This window comes from Equus asinus, chromosome 20 (genome assembly GCF_041296235.1).
Source record: "Equus asinus isolate D_3611 breed Donkey chromosome 20, EquAss-T2T_v2, whole genome shotgun sequence".
NCBI lineage: Eukaryota > Metazoa > Chordata > Mammalia > Perissodactyla > Equidae > Equus > Equus asinus.
Genome location: NC_091809.1, coordinates 112,531,152 through 112,553,848, shown reverse-complemented (window position 1 = coordinate 112,553,848; position 22,697 = coordinate 112,531,152). Strand labels below are relative to the sequence as shown.

The 22,697-nt window shown below is 49.2% G+C and overlaps 1 protein-coding gene across 7 annotated transcripts in view; it reads right to left on the bottom strand.

The window, feature by feature from the left end:
- RCN1 (reticulocalbin 1) overlaps nt 1-2,364 on the bottom strand; it is a 37,760-nt gene extending 35,396 nt beyond the window's left edge. For 3 of the 7 annotated variants that reach the window (XM_044752256.2, XM_044752255.2, XM_044752254.2), the window contains exon 1: nt 1,632-2,344. In XM_044752256.2, coding sequence (XP_044608191.1) covers nt 1,632-1,879 — 248 coding nt within the window. In that variant the 5' untranslated portion in view covers nt 1,880-2,344. Of the gene's footprint in view, nt 1-1,631 lie in introns of all 7 variants that reach the window. The other 4 variants (XM_044752252.2, XM_070491430.1, XM_044752253.2 and 1 more) reach the window with 4 other exon arrangements.
- Nucleotides 2,365-22,697: the final 20,333 nt, after the last annotated feature.

The window sequence follows — 22,697 nt, the reverse complement described above, 5'->3', positions numbered from 1 at the left end:
CTGCCCTTGGTACCCCCTCCACTCCCACCTCCTACTTCTTCCCAACACTGTCAGACACCCCTTTACTGTCCCAACACCCCCTGTGCCCAGGACAGGTTGCAAAACCCTTGTGAGCGGGCTGTTCTTGCCAGGACTGCCTTCCCTGCTTTACACCCGGCAACTCCAAGTCATCCCCAAGCCCTGATCAGATGACACCCCAAGCCTCCAGCCCCTCTTTCCCACCTGAAGCCTGGGGGGCTCCTTCTCCTGGATGTGCTCACTGCGGTCTCTACAGCTACCTTCACAGCAACTGTGCATAGTGTCTGCCTGTGTCTCTCTCCTCCACATTTGACTGTAAGTGCCCTGAGGTCCCGCACACCTGCTGGGTATCTAATGCCAGGCTGGTGCACAGCAGCCGTTCAAATGTTTGTCACATGAACACGTGAATGAAGTTAAGGTGTTTGTACAAGGATCAAAGCCAGGCCAAGTCCATCAGCACTTGCTGTCACCTCTAGGCTCACTGGTCACGACAAAGGCATGACCCTGGAATCTGTAGGACTGCAAATACAGACTTCCCTTCTGCAAACCCCAAAACCTCTCCTGCTTCTCCCAGGTGAGAATGCTGCAAAGCGCTGCCACTCAGGGTCCCAGAATAAACCAGCCTCCAAGGGCCTCAAAGCAATAGACAGACTGACCCCTCCATGGCCCCCACGGTCGAGTCCCAAACAGAAGAGAAAGTGCTTCTCTGCAAAATAAAAGGTGATTGTTTGGAGGTGACTTTGAAGTTCAAAGACCTTTTTATGAGAATGGCAGATGGTGCACCTGCACAATACGCGTAATTTAGCCTCCTACTCTGACCCACTACGTTGCCCGTGGCAGCCCATCACACAGGGATGGCTGCGCACTTTTTTATGTAGCTGGACACCCCGGGGCCTGGTGCCCAGCAGGCAGGGCTATGGGCCCCTCCCCAGCCCGCCTCCACGTGGGCCCCGCTGGCTCCATGGAAGGGTTTCCAGAGGCCTTTGCACAATGCCCCGAGTGCCTCCCAGGGCCGAGGAGAGGGTGCACTGAGGTGTACCAAAGTTTTCTTTCCCCGGTTTGGTTTCTGACTCAGCTGCCTTCCACAGTGACATTCACGATGCACCCCACGCCACCCGCCAGCTCTGCCCTCAGTTCCCTCAGTTGCCAGGGGGCTGGGCGTCTCTGCAGACACCCCTGGAGACAAGTGGTGACCAGTTTCCATTTCCACCCCCATCCCCTACCCCCGAATGCCCCTCCCTTCTCAACAACAGAAATGTTACATCCCTACTTCAGATTTACGGGGCGACTTGGCAGAAGGCAAGAACCCCAGCTGGGCCGGGGACCCAGGCCAGGAATCCAGCCTCTCCTTTGCCTGTCCTCCGGACTTTCATCCACTTAAGTTCATCCTAGAGACCTTAGCAGGGTCTCGGCCCTCCTGTCTGGGAATTCTGGGTGTGGGGAAGAGCTCATGTCGCCAGAAAGCCACCGTGGACAAATTCCTCTTTGTCCACTCCCCCTTCCTTCTGGGGCCAACGCAGGGAGGGCGCGCCCTCCGGTCCTGGCCGCCGCGGCCGCCACGTTCTCGCCTCCACACGAGTCCGCGGGCCCCTGCACCCCCCGCGCGGCCTCACCCCAGCCGGTCCTTGCTCTCCTCCGAGCTGAGCTGGTCGAAGGTCTTGGAGTCCTCCTTGCCCAGGAAGGCCTCGTGGTCGTACTGGAAGCTCCGGTTGTCCTCGGGCGGCCGCTCGCCCAGCTCCGAGTCGGGCCGCACCACGCGCTCCTTGCGCACCGTGGGCTTGGCCCGCAGCGCGCGCGGCCACAGCAGCAGCAGCAGCAGCAGCAGCAGCGCCGGCAGGAGCGCGGGGCCGAGGCGCGCCATGGCCGGGCCGGGGCTCGAGGAGGGGGCGCGGGGCAGCGGCTCGGGGCGCGGGCAGCAGCGGGGACGCCCGGGCCTGCACCGGGAGGGGAGGGCAGAGCGCGGGCGGCTCCGGGCGGGCGGCTCCGGGGCCCCTCACGCGCCCATTGGCCGCCGGCCGCGGGGGGAGGCCGGCCGCGCAGCCACGTCGCCGGCCCGGGTGGGGGGCGCGCCTCGGGTTGGCGCGGCCCCTCCGCGCATCTCCGGAGGGCGGGCCGGGCGCGGGCTGGGACTGGAGGGCCCACGGGAACCGGGAAGTTCTTTGTCAAGCAACAGATGTGCGGGGTGAAGTCCCCTCCCTTCTCCCAGCTCCGCAGAACTGAAAGGACGGAGGCGCCGCCCCTCCCCGACTTCCAGCCGGGAGCCCGAGTCTCAGCCCCAGACCCGGCCCCAAGATGTGCCCCTAAACCAAATTCACCTCCACCTACCCAAACCGGGAGTCTGCTTACAAATGCAGGCGAGAGGAGGAGACCCGGGCGGGCGAGGTCGCCTGGAAACGAGGGTCGCAAACTCAAATGTCGAGGAGGGCGGAGCGAGCGACTTGAGCAGGACCAGGCACCAAGTGAGCGGCCGCGCACCCCAGCTGGCAGGCGTGCGGGCCCCAAGCTGGCAGATAGTCCCGTTTCCCAAAAAGAAAGCGGGATTTCCAATGTTTATGTTTTCATTTCCAAATGATGGCGACTCATTTTACAAAAGCACCGCATGACTCACACGAGTCTTGTCTGTACACTGATGCGGAGTATTGCCGCTCGCATAAGGGGAGCTCGGTGGAACTCCGAGCCGTGATGGAATGTTCTGTCTCTGGGCTGTCCTACAGGTAGTGGCTGTTGAGTGCACAGGACGTGCAGCTAGTGTACCTGAGGCATTGAAAATTTAATGTAAATTTAAACTTGAATAGCCACATGTCGCATACGGGACAGGGCCGGTCTAGAGCAATCATTCTTTCTGTGTCACAGCCTTTTGAGACTCATTGAAAGCCATGGACCTTCTTCCAGAAAAATGCACAAGCAGCTACTGGCTTGCATGTTGGATTAAAATGTCAGAGGAGTCGGAGTCTTCTGAAGCTGCACTGTGAGCCTCAGATTAAGAATTTCTGTAAAGCTAAGCTGTGGTTGAGGAGAGCAGCCCATCCCCAGGGCCCAGACAGCTGTGCTCCAGAGCTTTCCCTCTGTCCTGCTCCGTCCCCCATCCCTGACAGGGTAGGAAAGGTCACTGGATTGTGCTTCTTGCAGGATGTCAGGACATCGAAAGCAGCATAGATCCAAATACTTTTCTTATGAAGACTTTTTTCAGTCAATTAAGGAATAATTACTGTGTGCCCACTGTGGCCTAAGCACTGGACTGTGTGCTGAGGACACGGGGGAACAAGACAGCCATGGTCTCTTGGAGAGCTGTAGAGTATGTGAGCAGATATTCATTCATTCACTCTTCAATATGCTGAGCACATGTAGATGTCAGGCCTGTGCTGGGCACTGGTTCACTGAGCAGCCACAGACTGCAAATCAGTGTGACTATCAGGGAGGAAGGCATTCAGCATTACGGAGACAGGACCAGACTTGGGGATGGATTTGGCAAGGCTTCCTGGAGGAAGGGGTGTCTAGATGAGACCGCAGGTGAGTCGGATAAGCAAGACAGTGGAGGTGTGGGTGTGGGAGAGGAAGGAGCTGGCAGAGAGCAGTCGGGTTGGAGGTGATGTCCTTGTGACCTGCACTCCTGCATTGGCTGGCAGTGGGAGGTGAGGACATGGTCCTTGGTGCCTCGCCGCGGCCACTGACTTTGACGAGGCAGGAAGTGCTGTGCTTGAGAACAGACTTGTCCACCCTGCCAGTCCAAGGCCTGAACTTCTAGCAACAGAGAAGCCTGACTCGGGTGTGTAAGAGCTCCCTATGAGGGTGCAGGGGCCCAGGTGGGTGGCTCAGGACATTTGTGCTCATCAGGCAAGCAGGATGTGAGTTGTTGAGTGAGGAGGAGGTGTGGGAGGAGGCAGAGAGAGGAGATCAGAGGTAGAGAAGAGGAGGAGGATGGGGCTGGGCGTGGGAAGGTGGGCGAGAAGGAGGACACTTTGCTTCTTCCCAGCTTTGCCGCGGGCAGGCGGGCCCCTGGCTTGATCCAGGCTCTCAGGAATGAGGAGGGTATGTCCTTTGCCCCTGTCCTAGTTGGCTTCCTGCCAGGCACAAGTGGATTCCCAAGATAGATTGTTCCAGGTGGTCTTGGCTCAGGTGGGAACTGCCAGAGAGTCCCGGCACTGCCGTGACTGCCGAAGAGTATGCGTCACCTCTCAGCTTGCCTGCTTTACGTCTCACTCCTCCACCGCCTGTGAGAGCCAACAAGCCCTCTCAGCCGGAGGGTGGGGAGTCGAGCTGAGGCAGCACAGGCAAGGTACATCCCTGCGTGATTGCTTTCTTCCATTTCACAGCTGCTTCTGTTTCTTCCCATGTGCATGTGTGGCTAAATTTATTGCCCTCTCTTAAGTTGATCTCTGTTCTTGATGAGGCAAAGGAACCAGAAGCGAAAGGGGTGACATTCAGTGGCTGGTTGAAGTGGTGGCTGACCAGTGAGGGTATGTGGTCTGTGTGTGTGGTTGCAGGTGACAGCCTGCAGCAGAATCCAGCCGGAAGTCACTAAAACAAGAAGAAAACTTTTCATCTCACGTGACAAGACATCTCAAGTTAGACCACTTCCAGATCGGTTAGGTCAGCTGGCTCGATGTCATCATCAAGGAGCCAGCTTTTGTGGGTTTTTTTCCCCTCAGAGGCAGGGAAACGAGGACTGCTCCCTCTGTCTCTCAGGAGGAAATGTCCCAGCAGACTTCCCCACATCTCTTTGGCCAGAACTGTCACATGTCACGTGCCTACGCCTGATCAGTGATGGGCAGTGGGGGTGGACCCTGCAGGGCTGATTTAGACAAATCGGGATTACTTCCTGGGGCTGGAGGATGTGTGGCTCCCTCTGAAGCGCACGATGGGGTCTGTTGGCAGGAGGAGCACGCCGATGCCTGTGTCCGCTAGGAGGAATCAGGATTGGCTGCTTCATGTTTAAAAGCACTGTGAGCGTTCTCCCTCCTGCCTCTCCACCATTCAAAACCACACATGCTCTTCAAGGCCCATCTCAAAAGTCACCTTCCCCCAGAAGTTTTCCATTATACCTCAAATTAGAATTGATCGCTTCTTCCTAAAGATGCCCAGAGCCTTTGTACCTCACACCTAGCGCCTTTCACAGTCTGCTTTGTAGTAACCAGTTTTCCTCAGTCTCTCCTAACTCTGAAACCCTTGGGAGGGAGGACCGCATGTGATTCCTGCCTATGTGTGCAAACCCAGGGACTGGCACATGTGTTGCCTTCTCACAGGAGTTGACCCCATAGGACAAGTTTGCTGTGAGGCCAGGGACCATTATTTCGGGTTCCTCACTGTACATCCAGCACCCAGCACAGTACCTGGTGCGTAGTAGGTGCCCAACAAATATTGCGAATAAATAATAGAATAATAATAGCTACTGATTTCTGCTTCTGGTCGAGATGGAGTAAGGGAGGACTAGGTTTACTCTTCCATTGGAAACAAACAAAAACAGACAGAATATATGAAACAACTGTTTTCAAGGCACTGGACACCAGGCAGGGAAGGACATTGGAAATAAATAAGGAGAGTCCTACGATTGCCCCCCTTTTCCACCCTGATGGCTTCCGGGCCTCCGTGCAGGGCGGGGACTGAGAAGACGCCCTGAGTCGAAAAGAGAAAGGTGAGTGTCCAGAGAGACAAGTCAGACATGTTTCCTGGGAGAGAGTGCCAGAAAGTGGAGAGTTGCACAGAGGGGGAACCCCAAAGATCCACAGAGGATCCCCGTGAGCATTCAGTGGAGTCCTGATCAGAGCACCTGAGGTCGAAGAACAAACCCACTGAAAGGATTGGCAGGAACAGCAAGTGCCGGAATGGTGCCTGTCCCCACCCGCTGGACTAGGAGTACTCAGAACTCATGGGGCACTGGGGAGAGCTCGCCTCAGTGGTGGGGAGTAATTAGCCCTAGACTGAGCACTGCCCCAGAAAATGCCCAGCAAGCATGAAAGCAAGACTTGCTTCCAAGTAACTGGACTTTATCCCAGAAAAAATTTTAATGCAAAAAAATATCCAGCACCCAACGAGGTAAAACTCACAATTACTAGCATCCAATCAGACACAACGAGGCATGAAAATATGACCCAGGATGAGAAGAATCCATCAATAAAAACTGGCCCAGAACTGCGAGCCGGCCTGGTAGTCTAGTAGTTAGGGTTTGGCGTGCTCACCACCACAGCCAGGGGTCATTGTCTGGTCGTGGAACCACACCACCTGCCTGTCAGTTGTTGCACTGTGGCAGCAGCTCACTTAGAGAACTGAAACTAACAGGTAGGATACTAACCATATACTGAAGCTTTAAAAAAAACAAACTGGCCCAGAATTGACACGGATGTTAGAATGCACAGAGAAGAACATTAAGACAGATTATAATTGTTTTCAATATGTCTAAAAAGTTCACAAGAGACAAGGAAGATACAAAAAAGACATGAATGGAAAGTCTAGAGATTAAAAATATGATACCTGAAATGAAAAATATGCGGCATGGGTGTAAAGAAAAACTCTACTGTTTGCATTTACTTTACACACAATATCCTCTGAAAACTACAACACTTCACTTCTGACACTCTGACTACTGAATGTGTGTGGGGCTTTCCCTACACCACCCAGCAATTTCCCCACATCATCTGCACCACTGCTTGGGTGTCCTACCATTTAACTCAATTCTGACACACCTACCTGAGATGGAGTCAGATCCCACAGGTTAAGGGCTCAGTCCCAAAAGACTGCGCCCTCCTCCCACTTCAGATGCCAATCACAAGTCTGGGTTGTCACCTGTGCTTCTGACCCACTGGCTGTAGATTGAACACCTTCCTCAGGTTCAGATTTGCTAGAGCAGTTCATAGAACTCAGGAAGATGTACTGCTTGAGGGCAGACCTCAGGGAGAGCCAAATGGAAGGGATGCATAGGGCAGGGATGTGGGAAGGGGCTTGGAGCTTCCAGGGCTTCTCTGGGCTCACCACTCTCCCAGGACCTGCATGTGTTCACCAACCCAGAACTCTCCAAACCCTGTCCTTTTGGGTTTTTTGGAGGCTTCGTTACATAGACATGATAGATTAAATCATTGGCCATTGGTGATTAACCCAATTTCTAGCCTTTGTCTCCTCCCAGGAGGTTGGAAGTTGGAGGGTGGGGCTGAAAGTTCCAACCCTCTAATCATCTGTTTGGTTCCCCCAGCAACCAGCCCCATCCTTAGGGGCTTTCCAAAAGTCACCTCACTAACATAAACTCAGGTGTGGTTGAGAGGGGCTCTTTATGAAGAACAAAACACACCCTTATCACTCTAATCATTTAGGAAATTCCAAGGGTTTTAGTTGCTCTGTGCCAGGAAGGAGACAAAGGCCAAATATATATTTCTTATAGTAAATCATAATATCACAATGAGATTAGCAGAAGATTAAATATTGCAGAACAGGGGCTGGCCTCGTGGCTGAGTGGTTAAGTTCACGTGCTCCTGCTCGGTGGACCAGAGTTTCGGCAGTTCAGATCCTGGGCGCAGACATGGCATTGTGCATCAAGCCATGCTGAGGCGGCTTCCCACATAGCACAACCAGAAGGACCTATAACTAGAATATACAACTATGTACCCAGGGGGGCTTGAGGAGAAGAAGAAGAAGGAGAAGAAAAGAAAAAAGAAGGTTGGCAACAGGTGTTAGCTCAGCTGCCAATATTTAGAAAAATTTGCAAGACAAAATATTAATGAACTTGAAGGCACAGCAATAGAAACTATCCTAAAGGAAACATATAAAGAAAAGTGAATTTAAGAACTGAAAAGAGAGTCAGTAATATCTGGGGCCTATTATATAGGTAATTTGAGTCCGTGAAGGGGAGGTAGAAAAAATTTGAAGAAATAATAGCCAAAACTTTTCCAAACTTGATGAAAATTATAACCCACAGATCTAAGAAGCTCAACTAACCCCAAGCACAAGGAGCATGAAGAAAGCTCCGTGAAGGTACATCATAGTCAAATTGTCTAAAACCAGTGAGAAAAAGAAAATCTTAAGAGCAGCCAGAAAAAAAGTTGTGCTACATAGAGAGGAACAAAAATAAGAATGAGATTGGAGTTTTTATCAGAAACAATGCAATTGAGAAGACAGTGAGCAATATCTTTATGTACTGAAGGAAGAAAATATATTTCAAAAATGAAGGTGGGAATGAGACTTCTGGAATGGCAGTGTCAGTGGCTCTATGGACTTGCTCCTTGGAGAACAAGCGTCACTCATGAAAATAATTTAAAAACAAACATTTAAAGTCTCTGTTGATGATCCTCAGGGCATACAACAAATAATAACTTATTCAAGATAGTCTACTACAACTTGGTAAAAACAGTGAGTCTGAAGCACTGCTTCTCACCCCCTCCCGGCTCAGCATGGCAGAGACTCTGCTCCAGGTGGGTGTAGCCAAGAACTCAGGGCTCCTTCCTCCAAGGCTCCCAGTTCAGGGCTCTGGTATCCCCCCAGAAGAGGCAGGCCATTAGCATTTCTTATTTCCCCTAACTACATGTTGTGGAAGCTAAATTACAGGCAAGCGCAGCTGAAAGGTTGGGGGCTCCCTTCTTCCGTGCACCCCAACTTGTAAGGTGGATTATCTCCCTCAGCCATGGCAGACTAAGAATAAAGGGCCCTAAGTGTCCCAGCTCTGGCTTGTTTCCTTGTTTCCAGCAAAGGTTTCTTGCTGGGAGAGGAAAGTGGGAAGATCAGAGGCTACAACCCCAACTAGCATCCTGCTCTTAAAGCAGGAGTGTCACACAGAAAGAAGCATGTCACTGTCTGTGCCCTCAGCTCCAAAGCCGTGGCTGAGGGACTTTGCCCAGGGGAGAGGCAGGCCGTGGAACAGACAGCTCCAAAGCTCTCCCCCCGGGAGTGGACTTCATTTGAGTGTGGGAAACTTCAAGCCTAAGGGCACTCTCAAAAACAATGGAGGTTTTGGCAGAAAGAAATTAAGATACAATCTAAGTCATAAGCCAGCTAGTTTACCAGAGAGAACGAAGGAAAGAGACAGCTAAAGAAGAGCCCTCCATGGTCAGAACACACCCCAAACACTGATCTCAAAAAACTACCCCTGGAAAGGATTCTGAGTTTAATTGGATCATCCTGGGGAGTAATTTATGCCCCAAGACATTGTCTAAAACTATGGAACAATTAGCTGGCAATAAGTGGTACCTAGAGTTGGATATGACCCAGGAAATAGATGGTCAAAGAGAGCTCTGCTATAACCACCGTTGTCCCACAGTGGCTGTGTGCACATCCAAGGAGATCTCCTAAGGGGCAACACCAGAGGCTCCACAGTGAGGGGATAGATTCCCCTAAAAGAGCCCAGCGGGTTACGAAGTAAACGAACAAGCAAACGACAGTGAGAAGACCTGAAGGAGGAAGACCAGTATCCAGAATTCCTACGATATGTTATCTAAAATGTCTGGTTTTCAAAAGAATTTACAAGACATGCTAAGAAACATGAAAATATGACCCGTATACAAGGGGGAAGAAAAACAGACAACAGACTTGCCTCTGAGAGGGACTAGATGTTGAATTTAAGCAGATTAAAATTTCAATATCGTCATAAATATGTTTAAAAGACTAAAGGAAACCATGCTTACAGAAGTAAAGGAAGGTGTGATGACAATGTCTCATCAAATAGTGAGTATCAGTAAAGAGATGGGAATTATAAAAAAAGAACCAAATGAAATTTCTCAAGTTGAAAAATATAACAACCCAAATGAATAATTCACTATCAGAGATTAATAGTAGATTTCAACTGGCAAAAGAAAGAATTAGCAAATTTGAGGATAGATCATTAGAGACTATGTAATTTAAAGAACAGAGAAAAAGAAGAAGAAAAATGAAAAGAGCCTCAGGGAAATGTGAGATAGTCCTAAGCACACCAATATATATGTAATGGGAGTACCAGAAGGAGAAGACAGAAAGGAGGAGAAAAAATATTCAAAGAAATAATGGATGAAAATTTCCCAAATATGATGAATAGCGTTAATCTAAACATTCAAGAAGCCCAACAAACTCCAAGTAGGATAAATTCAAGTAGATACACACACAAACACATCATGATAGAAAATGTTGAAAAGCAAAAACAAAGAGAAGAACTTGAAAGCAGTCAAAAAAAACTGGCACATCACTTACAGGAGACCCTCAGTCCAAGAGCAGCTGGCTTCTCCTCAGGAACAGTGGAGGACGCAAGGCAGTGTGGTGACGTTCAAAGTGCTGCTTAAAAACTGTCAGCCAGGAACCTTACATCCGGCAAAACTATCTTTCAAAGTGAAGGTGATAGAAGGCATTCCTTGATAAACAAAAACAAAGAATTGGTTGCTAGTATATCTGCCTTACAAGAAATATTAAAGAAAGTTCTTCAGGCCAAAAGTAAGTGACCCAGGGCAACGATTCAAATCCACACACACAACGAAAGAGCACCAGTTAGGATAATGTAATTACAAAAGATAGTATAGCTGCATATTTCTGCTCCTCATAACTGATCTGAAAAGCAATTGTACAAAATAACGTGTGTAATTGTATCGTTAGGCCTATGACACAGGGATAGGTAATATATTTGGCAATAACAGCACAAAGGAGGTGGGTGGAGAAAAAGCTGTGTTGAACTAAGGAAATGACACCAGATGGAAATCAAATCCATAGAACAAATTAAGAGAACCAGAAATGGTAAATAAAAAGGGGAATATAATAACAGCTATAAATATATGTTTGCTCTCCTTTCTTTTCTCAGCTCCTTTAAAAGATATGAAACTATATAAAGTAACAACTATAGCAAGGTATTGTTGGGTTAGTAATATATAGATGCAACATGTGTGACAACAAAAGGACAAGGCGGAAAAGGGAATGGTTACATAGGATTAGTATGTCTGCATCTCACTGGAATTAAGCTGTATATGGAGAGTAGATTCTGATGAGTTACGATGTATAGCATAAGCCCCAGTGCAAGGACGAGGGAAACAACTAAAAAGAGTATAGTGAAAAAAATCATTAAAGGAATGAAAATGTTACATTAGAAAACATTCACTTAATGCAAAAGAAAGCAGAAAAGGAGGATTTGACAAACAAAAAGGCAGAAGGAGAATGTTGCCAGGTGAAAATTTGGCTCCACACCAATAAAATGAAAGTCACCAGAAATGGCAACTGAAAAGGTAGATACATAAGATATTTGTCTTACTATTTAAAACCTTGAAAAATATAATTGACTGCTCAAACAAAATTAATAACAATGTATTGGGGGATTTATAACACATGCCTGAGTCGAATACATAGTAACAATTGTAGAGAGGCCCCGAGGAGGGAAATGGAAGCGCACTGTTTTAAGGTTCTTACGCGGGAAGTGGTGGTTTACCGCTCCACAGCGCGCTGTGATATACTAATGACGGTGCGCACGGTTTATTTCCAGCAGGCTAGGAATTAACCTGCTCTGTTTTGCTAACGTTTCTGCATAGCACTCACCCCTAGTCAGGGCCTGAAACACAGCCATTCATCATGTTGCCTTGAAGCCAGGGGTCCAAGGAACTTGGGACAATTTTTACAACTTGTCAGACTTGTGTTTGAGACTCCTGGAGGACTCTGCTTTCATATAGCAAGATTCTGCCACGTGACCAGGAGGGGCGCCACTTGGGTTTCCTCGGTTCTGAGGCATTCTCTACACATGACAGTGGTTCCTAATCCAAGAGATAAACTGCAGTTGGCTGTGGCCCTTACAGAAGGGGGCAACAGAAGACCCTGTCTGGCTTTTCCAGGCCCACGGCTGTGACACAGCCTTTGGTCTCGATGCATGTCTTCCCTTTCACATCGCTGTTTATTGTCTCCTTTTCCTGAGGTTTGTAAGCGTTGCCATTTGGGTCCTGGGGGTTTTCTTTAGCAACCAACTCTTTAACTTCCACTGTTAGTTTGAAGAAGTGTACTCAAAACCCAAAATCAACACAAAATATCACAGCAAAGAGTTACAGCTTATGAGCCAACAAAGGTAATCAAATGGAATCGTACAAAGTGCTCAACTAATCCAAAGGCAGGCAAGAAAAAAGAGAATAAAGGGGACCCAGACCAGATGAGACAAATAGAAAACAAACAGCAAGATGATCACATGGAATGTAATTCACTTAAACACCCCAGTTTAGAAGGAAGAGATTGTCAAATTGGGCAAAAAAACAATGCCCAGGTATATGCTCCCTACAGAAAATGCACCTTAAATATAAAGACACAAATATGTTCAAAGTAAAAGGATGTAAAAAATATACCACTAATCAAAAGAAAGTTTATATCAGACAAAGTACATTTCAGAGCAAAAAATATGGCCAAGAATAAAGAAAGTCATTTCATAATCACATAGAGTTCCAGAGAGCATACCAGTCCTAAATGTTTATGTACCTAAGAGCAGAGCTTCAAAATAAATGGAGCTAAACAAGAATTGCAGAGAGAAAGAGACAAATACACAATTATAGTCAGAGTTTTTTTTTAAAGATTGGCCTTGAGCTAATGTCTGTTGCCAATCTTTTATTTTTTCCTTCTTCTGCCCAAATCCCCAGTACATAGCTGTATATTCTAGTTGTGAGTGCCTATGGTTTTGCTATGTGGGACGCCACCTCACCACGGCCTGATGAGTGGTGCTAGATCTGCGCCCAGGGTCCAAACTGCCGAAACCCTGGGCCACTGAAGTGGAACGTGCAAAGTTAACCACTTGGCCACAGAGCCAGCCCCTCTAGTCAGAAGTTTTTAAAAAATGCTCCCCAATAACTGATGGAACAAGTAGGCAGACAATCGGCAAAGGTACAGTGGACTCAAACAACGCTCCAATGCTTCACGTGGTTGAGATGTTAGAAAATTCACCCAAGAAGGGCAGAATACACATTATTTTCAAGTGCACAAAATTTACAATAGGACATCTTCTGGCCCACAAAACAAGTCTCAATAAATTTAAATGGATTCAACTGATATAAAGAATGTTCTTGGGGCAGATGGACCTGTTGCTGCCAACTGTTAGATTTCACAGTCAAAGCAAAGCTAGCCAAGCAAAAGGCCAGCCTTGGGCCGTCAAAAACCAACTTGTGTCAGGGCTTCCAGTTTCAGCTCCAACAAGTAAACAGCTTGGAGGCTGTCACTCCTGTCCTTACAACAAGACAAAAGATGAACAAACTGAAAATCAGTGGCTCTTCTTGGACCCAAAAAAGTGAGGCTGCAGGGCAAACCACTACCCTGAGATCTGGAGAGAGGTGAATGCAGACACTCACAGCCAAGGTCAGCTGACCTGGAGCAGAAACGGGCGGGAACACTAAACTGATAACTTTGATGAATTGCTGGAGGCTGTGTGTGAACTAAAGGGAGAGAGAGAATTTTCTGGATGCTGTGGTCTTGGGAGCAGGTGGTCGGACTTTTGTGGGTTTTACCCCCAGGAGCCCCACTAGGTTCTCATGGTGAAGTGCCATAAAAAAATCACCTTATGTCCGTGGCGGGTGGACGAGGAAAGTAACCATTTTGAAATATGCCCAGAGTGTTCTCCATTACAAAGGAAAGTATTCCAGTGAAGACTTTTCAGAGCCTACCTCTCCCGGGGGAAGGGCATTTTCCCGTCTCCAGCCCCCTCTAGCCTTCCTGTCTCAGCTAAGGGATAAAGCAAAGTGAAGAAGCACTTGTAAAGGGCACAGTCCAAGGGTGCAAACCCACAAAAAGACTGGAGCTGGATCTTGAGATTACAGAGCGCTCCCCATCCGCACGCTGCTGCCACATCAGAGGGCTCCCATCTAATAACAGTGGATCACAACCGACAAAGCTGAAAGGCTCAGGGGAGATGATGACAAGGACAGCAGAGAGATTTGAAGCCCCTGGCACCTGCAGTTGGAGCAAACGTAAAGCCCAACCCAGCTGTGGCTGGATCAACACAAAGCTCACACGGAGTATCTATTCCCCTTGGTTCCCATTACCCAATACGTCACATCTGCCTTCAGTGAAAAATTAGAAGGCATGCCGAGAGGAAGAATAAATGCAGTCTGATGAGACAAAGCACTGGAACCAGACTCAGATACGATGCGGACTGCGACATGACTACACAGGGCCTTTAAAAGAGCTGTGATCCACATGCTAAAGGCTCTGTGGAAAGCAGACAGCATGCAGCAACAGTGGGCAATGTTGGCACAGACAGAAACCCTAAGAAAGACCCAAAAGGGATGCTAGACGTGAGAAACACTGGGCAGTCCCTGTAGACCCGGGGCATGAGGATCAGAGGAGAGAGTATGCCCCATCCGTGTGGGCAGCTCATTCCCAAGAGGGGAGGGAGGGGGAGGGCCTGGACCACCGAGCAGGCTCCTGGGGGCAGCAGATAGCAAGAGGCCGGGGGTGCGGCCTAGTGGCTGCCCTGTGGAGCAGGACTCAGCAGGGGGAAGAGGGTTCGTCCGACCTTGTGTGTTTGAGAGGTGTCGCTGTCAACAGCAGGGGGGTAGACTAAAAGGCAGGAAGATGAATTAGGGAACCATTGCCAATGTAACAAATATTACAACCTTGATATCTTAAATTGGTTTTTTTTTTTTAATCCTGGGTGCTGTGGACTGAATGTGTCCCCTATCCCCCTAATTCATATGTTGGAGCCTCAACCCCCAAAGTGACTGTATCTGGAGACACGGTAATTAAGGTTAGTCAGGTCATAAGGGTGGGGCCCTAATGGAACAGGACTGGTGTCTTCTAAGAAGAGAGAGAGCATTCTTTCTCTCCCCCGGCACGGAGGAGAGGCCAGGCCAGGAAGAGAGTCCTCCCCAGAACCCCCACCGCAGGCGTGCTGCTCTCAAACCTTCAGCCTCCAGAACTGCAGGAAAACACATTCTGTTGTTTAAGCACCCAGCCTGTGGTCTTCTGTCACCATAGCCCGAGCCGATGGAGTCGCCTGGTGATTATAGCTCGCGGCTGTCCGTGGCCCTGGTTCACTGGGGTTCCTTGTGGATGGAGAGGAGGATACCAGTTGAAAAGGGGAGAGCCTAAAAGTGCAAGAAAGTCCTGGATCAATAGAGCCCTTTGGAAACTAGATGAAAGCCAGGGACTCTTACCTAAAAATTTACCTAAGGACAAAAGTCTGCATTAATTTCAGAAGATTCGGGATCCCCTGGAGTGCCCAGTGGACTCCTCATGGCCACCGGGACCTTAGCTTAAAGAACCTCTGTCCTGGGAAACCAGTGGAGTTGGGACCAAGACTGAAGGGAGACAGGGCCGGGGGGAGGGGGTGGTGATAAACTGCAAACAGGGCCTGGGGGACATTTGGAGGAGGAGGGGGAGGAGGAGGAAAGGTGGCCTCGCTGGCCTGTGAGGCATCTGTGTCTCCGTGGAGCGAGAGCAGCGCAGAGCCGAGGCGCTGGGGCGTGAACAGGACTGAGAAGGTAAAGATCCCGTGCAAATGAGGGAAAAGGATGAGAAAATAAGTAGGAATGAGGAAAAGAAACCCAGAGTCTTAGGGACAGCCAGCGGGCGTCGGGTTACCTACGACTGCGCAGAGCCCAGCAGCCGGAGCTGGCGTCGTCCAGGCTCCCTCTGGCTCGCTGTGGAGGATTTTAGTGGCAGCAGCAGAAAAACACCGACGAGGGATTTACTGCGAGCGGAGGCCTGTCAAGGAGCCTGCACGCACAGGTTTGCTATAAACTAGGATTTGCTTTAAGTGAAGGTCTCACTGCCAAATGTTGGAGAAGGAAGGAGGGAGGGAGGGAGGGAGGGAGGGAGGAAGAAAAGAAGAAAGAAAAAGAAACAAAGAAGTCCTTTGCCTTGGAAGGATTAGACAGTTAGGTGTAGCTGACCTGCCCTGGGGCATGGATTTCTCATTCTGAATGTGTGAAACTTGACGCCTGTTCTAGGAACTTAGAGGCCAGCTCTTTTGTTTGCCCCAGGTGCATAACAGAGCCCCGTGGCAGGAAGGTCCTGGGGTGCTCCCTCTGTGCCCCGTTCCCCAGCCCTTGAAAGGTGGGCGGGAAGGTGGGTTCTGCTCAAGGCTGGGCTGGTGTGTGGCTGCCTCCACCACAGAGCTTCTCCTGCCCGGTCTGCCACTGGGATCAGCCAGGCTGCTGTGCCACCTGCAGCCTCAGTGAGTCCCGGAGGAGTTGACATTTCCAAGTGTCCCGTACAGGAAGCCGCAGGGGTGACCATCAATGACTTATCCACAAAAAGCACTTGAAAACACTCAGGATTGTTACTGATAAGCCGAAGGATAACCAAACAAAATTTACTCTACGACAAAGATTTTCTTCTCCCTTTTGAAAAATTATATGAGTGACACGAGAATGAAAATCGCCCAAGCCCCTCCACCCAGAGATAACCATGTCAGTGTTTGTGTGTCAGAACTGACACTTTCGTGTGCAAACAGAGAAATGCACATTCTGTGAGGATGGTGTCATATCATGTACGTTGTTTTGCAACATGCTCCCCTCCTGCAATTTACTTCTGTTACGAACCTCTCAAGCCAGCACATGTCCACACGGCATTCTGAACGGCCGCGTGGTATGCACCGTTCTTCAATTGTTGGGTGTTTGCAATTGCATCTGATATCCATTGACACAGTAATGCTATGTAGTGAGCAAGCACAAAATCTCAGCGGCACACAAGAACGAATATGTGTTTAGTTTACAGGTTTGCAGGGGTTCAGCTGATCGGGGCTCAGCCTGGCTGTGCTCCCCTGGGCTGCTCCTGTCTTCACAGTCGGCTGCCGTTGGCTGAGCAGTCCTCCCATGTCGACTTGCTCATACGTCTGGGGCTGGCTGGCTACTGGCTCCTCTTGAATGGCCCCAGTGGGACAACTAGGGCAATTCCACTCTGTCCCGGGGGAGTTACCCTCCAGGAGGCCAACGCGGGCATGTTCTCACGGTTATTCAGAGGAGCGAGGGCTAAGTAGAAATGTGCCAGTCCCTGCTTGTGCCATATTCGCTCTTGTCCTGCTGGCCAAAGCCGGCCCTGTGGCCAAGTGTACCGGGAGCGATGGCTCAGCACAATTACAGGGTGAACAGTGCAGATACAGGGAGCGGTGGAGAATCAGGGATGATCTTTACCGTAGATGCTTACACAAATGTCTTTGGGCGTTGTCTGATTGTTGTGTGGAACAAATTCTCAGAATAAAATTGCTGGATAAATGATATCTTGTGTCTTTTTCTGAAGACTCTGAAGATGAGCTACCAAACGGCTCTCCTGAGAAGGGTACCAATTTACACTCCCGTGAACAGCAAACGAGAGGGTGGATTTCCCTACGACCTTGATATAGAGAAGAAACATGCAAACTGTAGACACTCTGGGGGTTTGTGCTAAAGTTGCATGCTGTGCCCCAAAGCTTCATGGACGTAATCCAGGAAAAATCAGGTTATTTTGGAAGTCCCTGGAGAGGTCCTCAAGTGCGGTTCTTTGGAAATGCATGCCCTGAGATGGCTCCTTAAGAAGTATTGGAAGGACCGTAGGGCAGTGTTGAGGGACAGAGAGGGTGACTGTTGTCCTGGTTTGCATGGAAACATCTTGGTTTACCCTGTTTTTCTGGCTTAATTATTAAGAGTGCCCCCTTTTCACTCTCAAATGTTTTCCACTTTGGACTATAGATTGTATGACCCCCAGGTGAAGGTCACCTTAACTAAGATCATTCCCTTTGATCCCAAACTCCTTCTTTCATGCAAATCATGATTTTAGGGGGTTGTATTTTGAAAGTTTATTATGTGCCAGATACTGAGCTAGGCACTGAGGACGCAGTAGTGAGCAAAACCAGACCCGGCCCCTGTCCTCACGGTACCTTCAGTCTAATAGGGGAGAGGTATTAGTGGATAGTCACACGAGTCGGGAAGAACTGCAGTGGTGGTGGGTGCTCAGGGGAGGTCCATGGTACTCAGAGCACTTGTCGAGTAGGAGATGTGGTCTTATCACAGAGGTTGGGAAGAATCCAAGAGGAAATGGTGCCTCAGCTGAGATTGGGAGCTTATGTGGGGTTTTCCCAGGGGAAGGCGCTCCCGGACAGGTAAGAGCATGTGAAAGAAGGAAGCTGATACAGACGAGGATGTGAAAGGCTCATGTGCTGCCATGGAGAGAACCAGGGGGCTTGGGATGAGGTCAGCCTGGAGAGGAGCGAGGTAAGGATGCCGGACGTGCCTGCCCCGCGTCCCCTACACTGTCTTCCTTTCCAATAGAATCCCCATTTTATTCAGGAATCCTGATGTCCCCCAACACAGTCTTCTGCCTCCGGTGACACTAACCTCACTCCCAGTTCAAGGGAGTAATCCCTTCCCCATCCATTGGTTTACTCATCAGCTTGTGCCTCTATTCTCACAAATGAGAAGTGAAGGGGAGTTTCCTGTGGACTTCCAAGAAAAGTTTCCTTGCTCCTAAGAATGAGTCAAAAGCAAGGGCAGCCCTTAATTGTTCCTCTGAATTTTGTCAAATCTGGATGTAAAGCCCGGAGCAGCTGCAGCTATCTTCTCCCCCTGAGGATGAAGCCAGCACCAAGGATGGCAGAGCAGACGTGGGAAGAGGCTTTTTCCTTAATAAAGGTCGAGCAGCTGAATCAACTTGCTCTGAAGGCCGCTCTCCACAGGACTTCCTGTTATATGGGACACTAAAATTTCTTGTTGTTCAAACAAGATTGAGTTCAAGTTTCTGTTATTTGTGGTCAAAATGTCATAATAATAAAGGAGAGGACAGACCATGTTCTTGTTTATGTTGGAGGCTATGTTAAGGATTGGTTTTTTTCTGCCTTTTTCCCAGGATCAATTCAAAGTCATTAGAGAACTTTCAGCAGAGAACATGATCTGCACTTTCATTTTGCAAGAGACCACTTGCTGCTGTATGGAGAGAAGGTTCCAGAGGAACAAGAGTGGATGCAGGGGGACCAGTTAGCAGGCCTTGCCCTTGGGTAGAGAAAATGGAGCATCTGCCTTAGGCCCCACACTTGAGGTGGGAAGCTGCTGAATGAACATCCTTTTAATCAACATCATTCAAATTCAATTTTGAAATTTCTGTCTTTAACAGTATCTCAAGGGGCCAATAAAAGATGTGAATACAAAGTGGATCCTTAAAGAGCCAGTATTTAGATAGCCTCTGCGCTGGCTTAGTTGCCCTCGGGCCCACTCTCTTCAAGGGGTAGCCCTGGAGGGTGACATGGAGAGAGGATAGCTTACATGGAAGGTGGTGGTGGTGGAGGTGGGAAGAGTGGCAGGAATATTCTGGAAGTAGTGTTTTGGTGATAGAATGACAGAGTCAATAAAGGAGAGAGAGATGTCAAGGATGACCCTCAGGTTTCTGTAAAAATGGAGGAAATGATGGTGACGTTAGATGATATGGAAAATTCTGGAAGAGGCCTCAGTTTGGAGAAGAGGCCCCAACTCGGGGCAGAGGTCCATTCTGAGTTCGGTTTGGACATGTTAAGTTGGACGTGCCTTTGGGATATTCGGGGGGAGGTTCTGAGCAGGTGGGATAAGTGCTCAGAGGACAGATTTGGGCTGGAATTATTAATATTTTAGTCATGCACATTTTAGAAATGAATTGAAATCATAGACCTGGATGAAATGGCTTCGGGAGAGAAGAGACAAGACCAGGCCGAGGAAGCCGAGGCCTTTAAAGGTCTCTGGAGACTTTTGTCGGAGAGGTAGAAAGAACAGAAAAGTGGGGTGTCATGAGAGCGAGGAGACTGTTTCAGAACGCAGATAGTTGACAAAGGCTCTGATGGTTGTTGGAAAGTCAGAGATGTGACAGCTGGTCTCCGAAGACGGCCCTCCAGTGAATCGTGCCTCCTGAAATTCAGACCTTTGTGTGGTACCCTCCGCACTGAAGGGGGCTGGCCCTGTTCAACCAGTAGACTGCAGTGGGAGGGACACCACGTGACCTTTGAGGCTGGTCGTACGAAACCTCGTGTCCACCTTGGTCTCACGAAATGCTTGCTCAGAGGGATGCCAGCCACCACGTACGAAGTCTGTTCACCGCTAGACCCTCATGCTGTGGAGGAGCCCAAACTGACCGTGTGAAGATGCCACATGGAAGGGGAGAGAAAGAGAGAGAGAGATGCCTGGCTAGCTCCCAGTTGTCCCAGTTTTCCCAGCCTGGATACCAGACATGGGAGGAAGGAAGCCATCCTGGATGTCAAGAGGACGACAGCTTTCTGAGACAGTCCAGGTAACAACTGCCCGGCTGATCCCAGCCCATCCACAGAACCGCGCACGAGAAAAATAAATTCTTCTTTCAAGCTCCTAAATTTTATATTGGAACATGATGGGAATTGGAAAAGAAAAGTCTGTTTGACTTGATGGGGGTCATTACTGTTTGTGGGATCCAAGTGGGCTGAGCGGGTGGAAGCTGAGGAAAAAAGGAAGCGAAGACAGCAGCTCTCTGGAGAAGTCTGGCTGTGCGAGGGGAGGAGACGGAGATCCTGGTGGTGGGAAGAGGAGGTAGCACGTTGAGAGGGCATTGCCTACTCAGTCCCCTTAGTAGAAGAAGACTGGATCTGATCGAGCCCCTTGGTATAATGACCAGAAACGTGGAGATGGAGGCACAACTTATCAACACCATAAGGACATGATCGGCCAAATCAAGAATTTGGGGTAATCTATGTAAGCAATGGCCCAAGAAATCAATGGCATTTACAAAAAAGAAAGGCAAGGAGACTGTTTTAGGATAAAAACAACTTAAGAAACATAACAGTGAGATATGATATGAAGATCTTGTTTGAATCCTGACTTAAACAACCCAAGTATAAGAACACATCCTGAGACAACTGGGGAAATGGAGCGTGGACTGGGTGTTAGATGATATTAAGGAATCTCTCTGAATGGTTTAGCTGTAATAATGGCTGGGACATTATTTTTTTAAAAGTATGCCCTTATCAACTAGAATTTTGTGATTGCCTGATAATTGGGATTTGCTCTAAAATACACTGGTAAATGGTAATAATTGTTGAGGCTGTGTGATGGGTAAGTGAGGGTTCATGATACTAGTTTCTCTATTTTTGAATATACTTGGAAATTTCTATAATCAAAAGTTTTAAAAACTGTGTTGAAACATATTCTTTATTCTGTTGAGGATTTGGAGACAGCAGTCAGGTTAACCTTCAGTCATGGAGGCCGAGCACAGACTGTGTCCTCCTGATGCTGGAGAGAACCCCCCCGACTTGTCAGTCAGTGATCCCCTATGATGGGAAATAGAGCCAAAGGGAAGAGTCCGTCAAGAGGACGGGACAGAACACACAGCAGTGGGAGGCAGGGTGACGGTGGACGGTCCTGAGAAGGAGGGTGAGGTGGGATCCAGAGTCAAGGTGAGGGAAGGGGACGGGGAGACAGGTGTGCGTGTGCTGGTGCCTAGAGGAGAAGGAATTCTCATTCTCTCTAGAGCCTTGGAGAATCAAGAGCCAGGTCAGATGCTACGAGGTTGTGGGATTGGTAACTGGGAAATTGTAGTTTGAGGAGCGTGGAAGAGATTTAAGAAAGTCATTGAGGTGAGTGGGGAGGGAGTTTGCTTGGGGACAGAACAGAACTGCAGGGATGTGTAGAATAGAACAATGGACCAGGGACCCTGGGCGGGAGAGGAGAACAATGGGAGGAAAATGCCGATGGACTGGAGGAGAAAGAAGCCTTGCTAGTCTCGGTGCCCCATGGTGCGGAGGAATGAGCCCACCTCCAGAGATTCGACTTGGTGAGTGTGGATGGAGACCGGGCATCTGCGTGTTTAAAGAGGAGTCCAGGTGATTCCAATGCAGGTGCAGGCAATTCTTGGACCGTAGCTCGAGAAACGCTGCCCCAGGGGCTGGAAGGGGAGGGAAGCCAGCTCAGGGCAGGAGGCCGTCACGTCCCGGGGGAAGCCTGGTGGACAGACAGCAGAACGCGGGTCTGTCGGTTGTTCCCGCAGCTACCTTGGCCTGAGGGACTGCGACTGGAGGGCCTGGTTTCCCAGGCTCCTGGGTGGGCTCAAACACAAAGGTGGGTGGCCTGCAGAGGCCCCTGCCCACGGGCTCCTCATCCTCGGACTGCAAGTGCTGGGGCTTTTGTTGTTTGTTTTTGCAACTTCTGATTCTAGAAATAAAAATGGGCTTTCAAAACCAGCCAAGCAACCCATCCCCACTGTTGCGGTTGTCCCATTTGGGCTAATTGTCTTCCTTTTCATTTGGGCCTATTTCCCACTGAGTGTGGGGCAGAGTTTCAAGTGAGTCTTCAGTAATTCCCAAGCATAAAGCAATTGCCTTCATTTCCCAACGGGACACACTAAAGTGGGCTCATTTGTAGAAAGGATAGGAATAGCAGTTTTTATAGCTTAAGGCCAGGAAGAAAACTGCTTTTTTTTCTTGACAATCATAATCCGCTCATGCTTTAAAAATGCATTTCAAAATCAAAAGGACTCTGAGAGCCTGGAATGTGCTGGAAGGATGTATTAGGACATATCTCATTAGCCAACTTATCTATAATCTAGATGAACTCACCTCTTGTTTCTCCTCTCTCACAACTTCCTCAACCACAGACTGCATTGCCTGGATGTCAAAGAATTAAGCCTGCGTTGAACGAGCAGAAGTAACAGGAGCACAGAGAATTGCTGTCTTGTTTCCTGCAATTCTCTGATCTGAATTCGCAGTGGCAGATGAAGGAAGGGCGGTGCCCTGGGAGGGGGCAGGAGCCATGGCCTGAACAAAGGCTGGAGGCCAGCAGGTCATGGAGGAGTAGAGCAGAAACCAGGCTGGCTGCTGTGGGGGCCGG